The sequence below is a fragment of the Montipora foliosa genome, chromosome 8, assembly GCF_036669935.1.
Source record: "Montipora foliosa isolate CH-2021 chromosome 8, ASM3666993v2, whole genome shotgun sequence".
Classification (NCBI taxonomy): Eukaryota; Metazoa; Cnidaria; class Anthozoa; order Scleractinia; family Acroporidae; genus Montipora; species Montipora foliosa.
Window position 1 is genome coordinate 46,669,396 of NC_090876.1, and position 15,000 is coordinate 46,684,395.

Below are 15,000 nucleotides of genomic sequence, written 5' to 3' on the forward strand. Positions count from 1 at the left end.
TGGGAACAAGGTTGGGAGAAAACATGACAAACCAGATGGTGAAAGTACAGATGTCTTTTTCAAATACCATTGAATGCTATATGCTTAGACCAACATCACTCCCAACCATAGATACTCTGCCTTGCACAAGTTGCTGCTTATTGTTTTAAGGACCAAAAAAAAGAATGGCAAGACACATTCAACTCTCAGCCACACGTTATTACTGGCAGTATGGTTGAATTACAGCATCCCTTGGTAACGAATAACAATAAAGAACTTTGTTGGAGTGTAAACTGTATATGGGGTAGGGGCACTACTTGAGGACACTGTATAAAAATCAAATAAAATCAACTCATATCAAATCATAGGCTGGTTTTTGAATGGAGGGGAATACCAGAGTACCCGGGAGAAAAACCTCTCAGAGCAGAGTAGAGAACCAACAAACTCAACCCACATATGAAACTGAGTCTGGGAATTGAATCCAGGCCGCATTGGTGGCTGACCAGTGCCCTCACCACTGCACTACCACTCTCCCCTTGTGTAGTTCACCACTGCACTACCACTCTCCCCTTGTGTAGTTCTAAATAAGGGTTGTCATAAGGTATCACACACCAAGTAAGTGAAAAAGAATCGGAAAATAGTTTCACCAATTACTTACCGTATTTACTTGAATAAGTGCCGGAGCATTTATTTAATTTTTCGTGCCTCACGTGCATCGCTTATTTGGGGGCAGCACTTATTTGAGGGAGGCACTTATTTACTTTCTATCTAATTTACAGAAAAGTATTTTACTTGTCGCCATTAGACTCTTACTGCGTCTTATTTAATGGTCGAGCAGTTAATTACAGTTCAGTGCAGTTCAGTTTGTTATTTTTCTAATAGGTATTGTTAACAACCTGGACATAACCACAGGTATAGTAGCAGGTGCTAATCTAGGTGGGTCATGTCCTAACTAAAAAGAGTAGGTAGACAAGTTTACATAAAAAATGAAGAAGATAAATGTACAAGTGAATAAATTATAAAATTAAGTTTCTGAGTTAATTAGTACCACATTAGGAGAAAGCACTATTAGATATCTTATTTTACAAAAATTCTTAATAGAACTAAATCTGGAATTATATACAATTAAGGCTATACTTATTATTCGATTAGATACCGTATGCTCTATTACCCATGGTGAGAAGAAAATGATCTGCTTGACAGTGATACAGTCATATTAATTAGAGCTATGTAGAAGAAGAAATTTGAGCTCCACATCTGAACTTAATGAAAAAAGGTTGTTACAGAAGCTCATGAAGTTTTGAAACATAAGAAGGGATGGTATATTGCACTCCTGACTGCATGAATGATCAAGAAATTGATACATTCAGAATTATACATCACTCTTCTGTCAAAATAACACTTACTCTAGTTAAACTTATTTACAGTTTCTTTTCCCTGGTAATATTTCGGTTTTGCAACTTTTCGTCACAATATTTTATTTGCTTTATCTTTTAATATTACGTAACATTGATTTCACATACCTGGTACAATAATTATTGATCACTAAGTATGGTATTGCTCTTTTCTTTCTAGTATATTATACCTACATTTTTTATGTCTAGATGTTCATGTACACAATGTATATATATAGTTTAAGTGTGTGCATGTGTGGGTGAGTCTGTGTGTGATGTGTGTAGTGTGACATCTGGGTGGGTCTGTGTGTGATGTGTGTGTCTGACATATTTTAGCAAAGTCAGTTTGCATACTGATAACCCAGTAGTTTTAACGTATTGGTTACCCTTGTACATTTCTTTGTTTGTTTACTCTTCTATTCCCCTTATAACTAAATAGCTGTAATACCAAATGTAACAAGGAATATTAATTATTGTTATTGTAGTAAACATCAGATTAAAATTCACAAAAGGCAGGGACCAAAATCCATCAAATCTTTAAAAATAAACAGCTAAAAGTAAATACCAGTTAAAATACAAATACAAGTATTAAACATATGAATAGAAAGTTCTGTACTCACCGTTTGTTTTACATTCGTGACAATTTCGTGTCACAGATAAGAATTTAAGATAAGATGAAGCTGGCTTTTTTAATCGTCGAAACCGTGCCTGCATCCAACCCTCCACCTTCCAAAACAAAGACCAAGAAAAGCAACTTTGTACTGCTCAAAGCGGCGCTCTGCTGTGAGCTGGAAAAGACTCCCAGATAGACTTGCGGCTAAAACAATCAAGCGGCACTTATCGGTCGGCCGTTGAGATAAGCAGCGGCTATAACGACGTCTGGTGGCCGAAAGACATCATTAAGTCTCAAAGCCCGCAAGTCTTCACGTCTCTTGAAGCACTAAGAGGCGTGGAGAAGGTTGTAAGACGAGTTTGGAACCTTGTCCGGCTCGAGCCAGATGTCGATCTGTGGGGCTAAGAGTTTGCAAGCACAGAGCCTAAAAACTAAGCGCCCCTCGGGCAAAAAAACGCCAAAGTAAGAAAACAATGGCAATTTCCCACGCGTTAAATTGATTCAGACAAGGGATTGGCGTTGTGCTTGCAGACTTGTTGGACAGGATTACCCAAAATGCACTATGAACTAGAAGGACTACGAATAATCTCGTGCTTACCACATGGCGAAATGTGTGTACAAATGTCCCAAATACGCATGCGTTCTGTACGTACACTCGTGTGATAGGTAAATGCGCTTACCACATGGCGAAATGCAAGAAAAAATTCCAAACTATAGATCATCCCTTATTTCCTGTGTTGTAATAGAGGAGCTACGAGTAGTCAAGGGGTTAGTCGCGTATGGTTTAGGGGCCGATTAATTTCTCCCTCCTAGTATCGAAAGTAGCACGGGGCCCCGAAAAGAGTTTTTTTTTTTTTTTCGCTTGTGCACAAATGTCACAAATACGCATGCGTTCTGTACGTACACTCGTGTGATAGGTAAATGCGCTTACCACATGGCGAAATGTGTGTACAAATGTCACAAATACGCATGCGTTCTGTACGTACACTCGTGTGATAGTTTGGTGCATTGTACTGGCCTGCTACCTGGAGTTCTTTGTTTTTCCTCCCCCTAGATCGCAAGGTGTCCGATCTTAACTGGAAGATTGCCCATGGGGTCGTATATACTGCTCAGCGCATTGGTGTCCCACTATCCCTTTATCCTGTTTTTGTGGGTTTCAGCTGGAAAGTCTCGAACACCTATTCTTCTTTTGTCCTCTTGTTCAGAGTGGGTATGCTTGGGTCCAGACTCAACTCTCCCGGGCTTCCCCTCTGGCTCCGTCTATTTCTCTTCGCCATGCCCTCTTTGGTTTTTCGTCGGATGAGATGAGCCCCCCAGTGCAGTTCACCTTATCTCTGGTATAAAGGCCCGCCTACGTTTTTATCTGCCTTTGTATTTTAAACGTTTTACCTCTAGCCGTCGCCGCAAATACTTCCTCCGCCAGTGGGGTGGTAACGGCGTATTTGGACACATTAGTGGTTCCTCCTTCGTTTGCTCTTTCTAGTTCATTCGCTCTTGTAAATATTGCTTACACTTATTATTTTCATCTCCACGTCTGTTTTTAATCCTTTTTTGTTGTTTTGCCTTTTATTAGCATGTTTCGCGTTTTAGATTTTTTATCTCTGTAGGAGAGGCGGGGTTCGACTCCCCGACGAATTTGGTGTGCCGGCCCCGTTTAGGGGGTGCTCCCTCTCCTGGGCGATCCCCATTTCTGTTGTTTCCATTTTCTGTTGTCAAGACTTCCGGGCATTGCACCTCGCTCGGGGGATCGCCTAAATACAAAAAAAAAGGGGTTAATCACGTATGGCTTTCTGTTTGCTCTGGTGAAATATCTACGGTTTTTTTTTAGCGCTTTTGAAAGTTTGCTACTCTCTGGTTACGTGAAAGTGTATACATTGTTTCTGCGAAAGTTTTGATTGTTTATTGGCGTCCAAAGGAGTTTGTTGTTGTTCTTGCAGTTCGGTTGGCCGTAATGGCGGACCGTAAAGGTCGAAGCGTCGTGTTTAAAGTTCCACATCATTCGAGTTTAAGGCAGCTTAAACTAGCCATCGAAAATGGAATTAAGTCAAGAATCGTTGTGTTTCAAGATACGGGTGCCGGAGAATTTCTTGTTGAAGTAGAAGATGCTGAGGATGTGGAAACTTTGTTCGAGGAGGGTTTTGACGTCGAAGAGAGTCACATTTCTTGTCATCCACCGCATGGTAAATATACAAATGTTAGCATTATGAATTTGCGATCCTACAGTCCAGAGGAAGATGTTAAAGAGGCCTTAAAGGAGTACGGTGATATTAAAAGTGAAATCATACGTTTAAAATATAAAAAGGATCACGATCTAGCGGGTTTATAAAATGGTAATCGTTTGATAAAGATGTTGTTAACAAAGCCTTCTATTCCTTATTCACTTCGAATCGGTGGTGAATGGTGGAGAGTGATACATGACAACCAACAGCCCATTTGTAGTCAGTGCCATTAAGTTGGTCATACGAGAAAACGATGTCCCGAAGTTAAATGCGTAGTTTGTAAAGAATAAGGACATATGTCATATATCTGTGAAAAGCGCGAATCGGTAATCGAAGTGAACGCGGATAATGTTAAAAGTGGAGATGATTCTACGAGTGTTGAAATATAAGAAAAAGAAAAATCAAGTAGTAAAGGGATTTCTGTGGATTCGAAGAAAATAGCTGTGGATGGAAACGATGTTGAAGATATGGATTCTGAGGAAAACGTTCAAGGTTGTAAAAGGCAGCACTCGGACTCTGACCCCGGCTTTGTTACGGTGCGCCGTTGGCAAAGAATGAACCCTGTGCCAAATGTAAGCTGTGCAAAACCTCGAACGGAGAAACTCGTCAGTAAAAAAGTAGTAGATAATGGAAAAACATTATCTGATTCGTAATGGCTCGTTTGTTATCTATCGCCCTTCTCTGGTTAGCCGTAATGACCATTTTGGCAAGTATTAATGCCCGGGGCTTACGCTCTCCTGATCGACGAAAATTAGCTTTCCAATATTTTATTCGGAAAAGGTTTGATATTATTTGTTTACAGGAGACGTATTGGTCTGAAGATCTTGAAATGCAAATCAAGCGAGAGTGGGATGGTGACAGTTTTTTCGCCCATTAAGGTTTGAACAAAGGCTCGTTTCATCGAAGAGGGAGAGAAAAGTACGCGTTACTTCTTTTCGCTGGAGAAAAGCCGTAGAGCAGACCAGACCATTCGAGTTCTTACAAAGGAGAGCTTGGATACTGTATCTGATACAAAGGGATTACTGTCAGCTCTATTCCGCGGAAGTGAGTGATGAAGAAGCTCAGGAGGTGTTTCTGAACGATGCATTGCCAAGATTGCCTGACGATGCGTGCGAATTGTGTGAGGGAGAGCTTTCTGAGGAAGAGCTTCGAATAGCTGCTATTTCGATGGAAAACGATAAATCGCCTGGAATAGATGGTTTGACGTCAAACTTTTACAAGCATTTTTGTCCTCTATTTGGCAACAGTCTGACACGTGTCTTCAATTACGCCTTTTTGGCCGGGCGCCTTTCGGCATCTCAACGATGTGGGATGATTACGTTATTGTTTAAAAAGGGAGATCGAACACTACTTAAGAACTGGAGGCCAATTACACTACTGACGTCGGATTATAAGATTTTAACCAAGGCGCTTGATAATAGGGTTCATAAAGTACTCCCCCTTATTGTCCATTCTGATCAGACTGCCTCCATTAAAGGTCGCACAATAAATGACAACACGCGCCTTTTGCGCGATGTTATCACTTATGCTAACGAAGAGAATGTCCCGCTCGCCTTGATCTCCGTGGATCAGCTGAAAGCGTTTAACCGCGTTGCGCACGGGTTCCTGTTTAAGACTCTTGAGCGGTTTGGTTTCGGACCCAGTTTCTTGAGATGGATCCAAGTCATATATAACTCAGTCTCTAGCTCTGTTAAAACGAATGGTTGGTTCACAGCTTTTATTGGCTTGGAGAGAGGACTAAGGCAAGGATGTCCCTTGTCCATGCCCTTGTATGTCTTGTCGGCTGAAACATTGGCGGTGAACATCAGGAACAACCCTAGAATACATGGGATCATCCCTCCCAACTCTAATACGGAGCTCAAACTTTCCCAGTTTGCTGATGATACCACTTTACTTGTAACAGATGATGACTCCATTATAGAAAGTTTTTCCGTTTTTGACTGCTATGAGCGTGCCTCTGGGGCCAAAATTAACAAGGGCAAGTGTAAGGGATTATGGTGTGGAGCTTTTTCACAGCGTACAGAGCAGCTACATGATTTCGACTGATATAATGACTTCATCCCGGAAAAGATCCTGGGCCAGTATTTTGGCAACGTGGACTGTTCTCGGATAAACTGGGAAACGAAGATTCAGAAAATTAATAATATCATCGCAGTTTGACGGCACAGAGACTTAAGCCTTAAGGGAAGAGCCCTTTTAATTAATAGTCTCCTTACTTCCACTTTGTGGTATAGTGTTATATCTCTCTCTGTACCATCTTGGGCCTGTGCACAGATTGAACAAGCCATCTATGGGTTCTTCTGGAACAACAAACATCCGCTTGTCAATAGGGACATTCTCGTTCTACCTCTCAGTGAGGGCGGTTTTAACATCCCTCGCCTGGAAATTAAAATTCAAGCATTCCGAATGAACACCTTGAAGCGGCTACTCACAACAGAAGATGCTCACTGGAAGAATTTCACAGCTCATTTTCTCCGCGTAGCCAATATGAAGCTGGGTAAAATGACCTTGGCCCTGAATTATTCTTTGCAGAACATCAACAGAGACATTCCATCCTTTCATCAGGAGCTGCTCAGAGCCTGGTACAAGCATAGCCAGTATCGTACACGTTCCCAGACCCCAGTATCTGTCTCGAACATTCTAAAAGAACCTCTTTTTCTGAATGGCTTGATTACTTCCAGGAATAGGACTTTGATATATAGAGATTGGATCGAAGCCGGAATTATCCAGATCAAAGATACTTGTTACGAAATTGTTCCTGGTTTCTTGCGAGCCTCGGCCATCCACGAGCTGATATCAGACCATCACTCCAACTACCGTCCATTATCCACAACGGCACGCGAGCTAAATGATCTTCTCGACGCCTTACCAAAAGAATGGTGCCACCAGATCAGCACGAGCGAAACACGAAATCAACCCACCTTACAACCCGTTTTTAGTATTGTTAACCCAAACCCAGGCCATCCTCCCACGGATATTGTTACATGTAAGACGCGTGACTTTTACCATCAGCTACACCAACCACGGAAACCTGTTGTACCATCTATAGACTACTGGGAAAGTACCCTTCAGCCGGCACCTAGTTTCAATGCAAAACAATGGAGAGCCTTGTACTCTCCACTGGTGTCTAACAAGATGGGTGATGTGAACTGGAAGATTGCACACAGGGTCATTGTTACTGGTTTATCTCTGCAGCGAATGCGCCTTCAAGACTCTGCAAATTGTCTCCGCTGTGGTGAGACTGATACCGTCGAACATGCTTTTCTTGACTGTCTAACGGTAGTTCAGTTTTGGATATATACAAAGACCTTCATAGATAAGATTTCAAGTAGTAAACTACAACTAACGAGGACAATTAGGTTACTTGGTAAAGTTAAAAGAAGTGGTGAACCAATTAGTCAAAACCATGTTAACTTAATTAACTGGACATTGTCTGTTGCCAGGTTTTCGATATACAAATCGGCCGTAAATCATCGACTTCACAATGTCACAGTACCACCGGAAGCGATTTTTGCATCCATAGTAAAATCGCATTTGCGGTTTCAGTTGAAGTTGTATTCATCGTGACAGACTCTTTTAAACTTTGAATATCAGTGGTGCCTTGCAGAAGTTTTTGCTAAAGTCGAGAATAATCAATTAGTCTTCACATTCTAAGCAAAAATGTTACATAAATTAGCTTCATCATTATAGCCGCAAATGCCAGGCAAATGCAATGTAAGTCAAATTGAATTCCTTCTTTACTTGTAAATAAAAAAAGCTCCTCGAGAGCCTTTTTAGAGACAAAAAAAGGGGTTAGTTGCGTATGGTTTAGGGGCCGATTAATCTCTCCCTCCTAGGATCGAAAGTAGCAGGGGGCCCCGAAAAGAGTTTTTTTTTTTCCTTGTGTACAAATGTCACAAATACGCATGCGTTCTGTAGGTACACTCGTGTGATAGGTAAATGTGCTTACCACATGGCGAAATGTGTGTACAAATGTCACAAATACGCATGCGTTCTGTACGTACACTCGTGCATGTGATAGGTAAATGTGCTTACCACAAGGCGAAATGCAAGAAAAAAATTCCAAACTATAGACGATCCCTTATTTTATATATTGTAACAGAGGAGCTGCGAGTAGTCAAGGGGTTAGTCGCGTATGGTTTAGGGGCCGATTAATCTCTCCCTCCCAGTACGGGGATGGCCGACCGGAAAGGTCGGAGCGTCACTTTTAAGTTGCCGTACAAGATGAATGTTGGTTTACTGAAGACTTCGATTGAACAAGATATTTCTTCTTCTATTACTGTTTCCCAAGATCTTGGGAATAACGAGTATCTTGTAGAGCTGGATTCCATGGAAGGAGCTGATGCACTTATTGACGAAGGGTTTGATTTTGAAGATGTTCATGTTGGTGTTCATCCCTCGCATGGTTGTTTTGCTAATGTCAGCATTTTGGGGCTTCGTTCGTATGTTGAGGATGAGTTGGTCGTGGAATCATTATCACAATACGGTGAGATTAAGGGTGTGCTCGATTGACCGTATTCCGGAATATAAGTTTAAAATCCTTCGTTTTTACGGAGATTCACGTTAAAGTTGTCACACATCTGCTAAAATGCTATTTTAAACACATTTTTATTATCCTTGCTGTTCTTACTGTTTAGTTTTAGGCCTAAAATATCAGCAAAGTTCCGCAAAAGCAACGTACTTTCATGCAATGACACAGTATCCTTGCATATTAAAGTAGTGTCGTCAGCAAATTGGGTTAGTTTGACTTCACTGGAATTAAGTAATTTAATGCCTGTAATTTTGGGATTTTGCCTTATCTGACACCTGAAATTAATTAGTCATGTATCCACTCTCAACGTCCCCGTAGGGCACAGAAATCCATTTCTGAATGTTAGGGCCAAAATTGAAGAAATTTCAAGTGTGATGGATAAAAGGCCACTCCAACATATCAAAGGCTTTTTCGAAGTCTATGAAGAGCGGTATTCCAGGAACTTTGTTAACTCAGTGAATTCCATTAGGTATTGATACTGGGACGAGCGACAATGGCGGCGGACGCTAATCAGTCTGAGCTCCGCAAAGGGTCTCGAAGTAGACATGTAAGTGGCTCACGCCGCGCACATCACGCGAAGCTGCTGTTTTGAGTTAGAAAAGGTTTACCTTTCCCTTGGAAACAGACGTTGAAAATGAGTTCTTTTTGTACCTGTATAAGACTTAAATAACAATACCTAAAACTGAACCTACCGCTCAAAATACACTATTTTTATGCAAAATTGTCACGCGAACTGCAGTATGCTAATTCGAGGGTAAGCAAGTTTCATCAAAGATTCTTGAATCATGATTATTATTCATCTGATCGTTTCCGATGAACCAATCTATTACACTATACTGGTCACAAAGTTTCTCAAAAAAGACAACTTCCTCGTATGTGCTGTAGTTCTCTGTAAGTTCCTCTCCTTCGTAAACATCTCTTGTTGTGTAATCGTGTCCGTCAATATCTATCAATGTTGGATAATCGCTGTGGTTGATAAATCCGCCATCATCAACCCTGGCGTCATGAGCTGCAATCATCTCATCTTTACCAAAAGCATGTGATAACCAGAACGCCCTTTCTTCGTCGCTTTGTAAAGATGCAAGGAATTGAAGGGTTTCTTTTTCGTCGAAGTAAATGTAGCGATAGTCACCAACTTGTGTGTTAGCGGGAATGAACTGAGCAGCAAATACACCGACTCCTTTGTCGCCTGGTGCCAGTTTTAACTCTGCCTCAATCTTGAAACCCTTGGCTCTCCTCGGAAGTTGCTTCGGCTTTTGGTAGCCCATCTCCATATCAGCGTTGATGGTATTATATTTTTTCACTGTCTACAGTTTACTTTTCGTCAAGGGCTTGTTTTCACTCGCAATGGAATTGGAGTTGTGGTCGTATCGCAAGCGCAGAGCGATAATCAAACTGATGGAATCGGAAGCAGAAAACCAATTTCTCTTTTGAATCCGTGGCTTACTAGATTGTCGGAGTCGCAAGCAGTGTTTTGGTTCCTTCTGCACGTACCGGAACGCCAAATAAGGAGTAACCCCAAGTGTACAAATACAATGCTTTCCTCTAATTGTAGAAAGACCCAGTTTTTTGCTCTCGAAGGACCTGGGCCGAATTACTCGAAGCATGGTTTGTGGTAACCCAGTTAAATACCATGACAACCTATAGGTTTTAACACATCTTAACCAACGGTTATCGCTAACAATGCTTCGAGCAACTCGGCCCTGAAAACTAGTATTGTCCTTGGTTGGTTCTTCCGCCTTCTGACTATTAACGATTTGCCTAACTGTCTATCGTTCAGCGTACCAAGAATGTATGCTGATGACACACACGTTACTTATGCTGATTCAGATTTGCATCTCATTCAGTCTAGTCTATCTCACGACCTTGAAAAGCTAAGCAAATGGCTTGTGACTAACAGACTTACTCTTAACGCTACAAAAACTGAATTTATGTTGATCGGCTCCAGGCAAACCTTCAATACTCTGTCTGATACACTCGAACTCTCCATTGATAATGTTCCGATTGAATAAGTTTCCCCTGTGAAATCACTTGGAATACATATCGATGAATATCTAATAGGCTGTGTAAAAAGATCGCTTCCGTAATTGGAGACTAAAAGCGAGTTAAGGCATTTGTGCCTCAATTCATCTTACTCAGCATATACAACTCACTTGTTCAATATCACTTTGATTACTGCACCCTAGTCTGGGGTAATTGGGGCAAAACATTATCTAACAAGCTACAAAAGCTACAAAACCGTGCTGCACGAGTAATAGCTTCATCGAGCCATGACATTGATGTCGATTCCTTGTTTCACAAACTCAGCTGGAAAGACTTGCAATCGATATCTCAACGTCAAATTCAGAAAGCCCTAATGCTTTTAAAGTCTTTAAACGGTCTGGTTCCCGAATATCTCACGTCTAAATTTGTAACGCGAAATGAATCAAACTATTATCTGAGGGACTCGGTTAACAAATTTGTTGTTCCTTTTCCGAGAACTAACTATATGAAAAATAGTTTTAGTTACAGCGGCGCAACTCTTTGGAACAGCTTACCCTGTAACATTACAGAGTCTTCAGGGGTGTGCGCACCATTAGAGAGTCTGCAGGGGCGCACGTGCGTGCCTGAAAAAATCGAAAATAAAAAATAGAAAATAATAAAAAAATGTACAAAAAGCAAATAAATTAAAGATCACTATTTGCCTTTATTCATTTAGCCCTGATTGTTGTTTTTTAAATTAGTGATGTTGATAAATCAACAGACGGTGTTTTTCCAGACCAAATTGTGGGAAGGGGGGGGGGGGGGGGGGGGAGAAGGGGAGGGAGAGATTTGGAATATTGTGAGTACCAGTGGAAAAATCCTGGCTACGCCCCTGGTCTGGTTCATTAAATCAGTTTAAACGCCTTCTCTATCATAAATTTTATCGCCTTCACGATATTGATCAGTCTTACTACTTTCGATAAACAGTTCAAAGTATGTGGCATGGGAAACTACATCTTTAAGCTTAAGATTTGATAATTCATCAAATCTCAGGAACCCTGCGAAGGCAAGGAGAGCCATGGCCACGAACCTCGTGTCCACCAATGACCCGTCAAGGCTCTGGAAAAACCTGAGCAAAATCTCCCCTGTGATAGGTAATTTTTTGGATGTCTGGTGGGACAGTCTCCGCCTGGCTGACTCTAAGACTTTCTGTGGGAGTGTATGACTATATAGTTGGAGACTCTAAACCAGCAATATCGTGCGCCCAGCGGATGCTGTACAAGGCTGACTGCACCGGGGATGGAGAAGTGGACGCTTGAAGGACACCAAGCAAGTACAAGGCAACATAGGCGGGTGTAGCTGGTAGCACAGTAATCTCGGGAAACTTGGAGGCCCAGGAGCGCCATCGTTTAAAGCCGTTGACATAGGTGAGTGTAGTACTATCTGCTCTGGAACCAAGGACAACTTCGGGTAACTTGTCAGCCAAACGGCGTAGATAAGGGTCCTGTACATGAGTGAGCTCGGTCCACATAGGGCTGGAAAAGACGTCTGGGGAAAAACAAAGGGAGAGGATACATGATAGGCATCCGCGAGGAAAACAAAAGGATTATGATACGGAGGGGTGGGTGACACAGAACATGGGGAACACCACCCATAGCGAACAGTAGTGGTCACCGAGACTATGCCCATACACGGCCACCGAGGCACACGTGACGTCACGCGAGGTTAAACCGAAAAACTCTAAACAGAGATAATTGCCATCGAGGCAAATAAACAGGGAACGAGACAGGCCACTAACTGTGAACATGATAGCTAAAGCGTTTAATACAGAATGATACAATGAAATATGGAACATGACAAAGAGAGCAAAATATAGCGGATAATGACTAAAGAATATATCATATCATAAGATTACATATCATGATTTAACGAGCCGACAGACGGACGGCTAGAACGTGGGATTTGAATTTAGGCCCATCGAAAATAGAGTCAGTGAAGCCCCTGACAAAAATCCCAGAAACATCTGTGAAGATAATCGCACACTTAACATAAGGATTGTAAAGGGACTGAGGACCGAAAAGCATGGGCCAAAATGGAGATGAAACCCACTTGGGAACGATCAAGGTTCCCTCAGCTTTGCACTCTACAAGATGCCTAATTACCCGGGGAGCAAGGAACACCGGGGGTACTAACCAATTATTCTCCTTTTCCCAGTCTTGACAAAAAGCGTCGACGCCCTGGGCGTGGGGGTTCCAATAACGGGAATAAAACTTGGTTAACTTGCGGTTATTAAAATTCGCAAAGCAGTCCACAGTATGGGGACCCCAAATGTGATCAATGTGATTGCAAAATTCAAGGCAAAAAAACTCCAATCATCAAAATCAATAATCCTACTGATAGCATCGGCGTGATCATTGAAGGATCTGGGGATCCAATCTACTTGCAAATCGATGCTATTCCTGAGGACTATTTTAAAGATAGACAAGGCGAGGTGGTGAAGATCACGCTTCATGCTACCGCTGCGAATGATAGATAGAAAGTTACGGTTATCAGTAAACCATTGGACTGCGAAACTAGATAATGTTTTAGAAAAGCTAGAAAGGCAAACATGGACCGCCTGAAGCTCGCGCCAGGTTGAACTACGGCCTGCCTCGTCAGGGGACCAAGGGAGGTGACAAATGACACAGTCGCGACCCTTAATAACCCCCCCCCCCCCCCCGGCACCAACGTCGCTCGCATCGGAATAAACAATAGTACACGAACCGGAAAATTGCTGGCCAATTGGCCTTCCATTCAAACGCCGCACATTTTCTTTCCAAAAGAGAAGTTCCTCCTTAACAGAGGGGGGCAGAGGGAATTTGGAATCCCAGCTGGACTGGAGGAAGAAATTTTGTCATGAGGGTCGTGGCGTTACCAACAGCCAGGATAAGAGAATTGATCCTGCCTGCAAGGGCAGAGAGTTCCCTAGCAGAGGAACAATTAACTTCCAAAATAGAATTAATGTCGGACAAAACACGCTTGATTTTCTTCCCTGGGATAAAGAGCAAACCCTGGAAGAGATCGATGGTGAAACCCAGCCAATCAATAACAAGAGTGGGGACCCAAATAGACTTTACCGAATTAGGAACAAATCCAGAGTGCACCAGGTCTGACTTTACCTTAGTGCTATGATCCAAGGCAGCCTGAAACGAAGGAGCTACCCAAAACCGTCGTCGAGGTAAACTACAATGTGGATGCCTTGGTGTCTCAAAGGGCCGACGAGAGGCCTGAAAAGCTTGGTGAAAATATAAGGGGCTGAGGAGAGCCCAAAGGGAGGACCCGGAAACAAAAGTATCTAGTCTTACCCTTGTAAAACCAGGAGGACCCCAGGAAGGACTGGTGAGGAGGAAAAATTGGGACATGATGATACCCACTCTTAATGTCAAAGGAAAACATGAAATAACCCGTTTCTAAATAATTCAGAGCAACCCTAAGATCTTCAAACTTAATACTCTGTTTCCATAAATGCTTATTAATGAATCTGAGATCCAAAATCAAACGCTTCTTCCCTGAGGACTGGACAGAAACGGACAACGGATTAACATTACGAGGAATTAATAACATCCGTTTCGAAAACCCGATCAGTAAGAAGCAACTCAGATATAGCCTCCTCAACAAAGCTCGGATGAGCTAGGGCAGAGTTCTTGTTCCTCAAAAAACTAGGTGGAGGCGTAGAATGAAAAGGAATACGATACCCTTCGTTAATGACATCTAAAATAAACTGACTAGAACCAATCAAAAGCCAAAACTGTATATGGTTCCTCAATCTATCTGGCACAACAATATTACAACTAACACCCTGTTCATATTCGTAAAAGTCTAAATTATAATGTTCGCAAAAATAATTTGATGACTTATCTCTGTTCTGTAGGGATTGGGAGGGCTCACAGGCCATCACACGCGCTTGTTACGCTGATTTACTGAAGACTGGTAGTTCAGGACCGGGCACTGACTGCGAAAATGATCAAACTTTCCACACGCGAAGCAGGAACCCCCTCGCAAGCCAGGAGATGCTTTGGGCCAGCTGCCAATGTACGGATTCTGTAACGCTGTAGGAAAAACTGAGGCTTGCAGAAGAGGGACGGGAGAACTGGCTCGCGGAGCACCGGAAAAACGTGAAAATGACGATCCTTGAGAGAAATTGGGTCTTTTCTTTTGGGATTGAGCGCGCCTTCGTTTCTAAGAGGCTCTTGCTTCAGCCTGCCTTATTCTTTTGTCGTCATCGCTATCGTCGGCAAGATCTCTGCGTCGATATTCGTTAAC

The 15,000-nt window shown here is 42.2% G+C and overlaps 1 protein-coding gene across 5 annotated transcripts in view; it reads right to left on the reverse strand.

Moving 5' to 3' along the window:
* LOC137967650 (NLR family CARD domain-containing protein 3-like) overlaps positions 1-15,000 on the reverse strand; it is a 308,047-nt gene that overhangs the window by 151,815 nt on the left and 141,232 nt on the right. For 2 of the 5 annotated variants that reach the window (XR_011116551.1, XM_068814173.1), the window contains one exon: positions 12,104-15,000. This exon is cut by the window's right edge and continues 362 nt beyond it. The exons of 1 other annotated variant lie outside the window; for it this stretch is intronic. Coding sequence is in view for 1 of the 4 variants with exons in the window: in XM_068814169.1 (XP_068670270.1) it covers positions 11,941-12,246 (306 nt within the window). In the remaining 3 variants the exon portion in view is untranslated. Of the gene's footprint in view, positions 1-8,792; positions 11,343-11,505 lie in introns of those variants that run through there. 2 more of the 5 variants (XR_011116550.1, XM_068814169.1) reach the window with 2 other exon arrangements.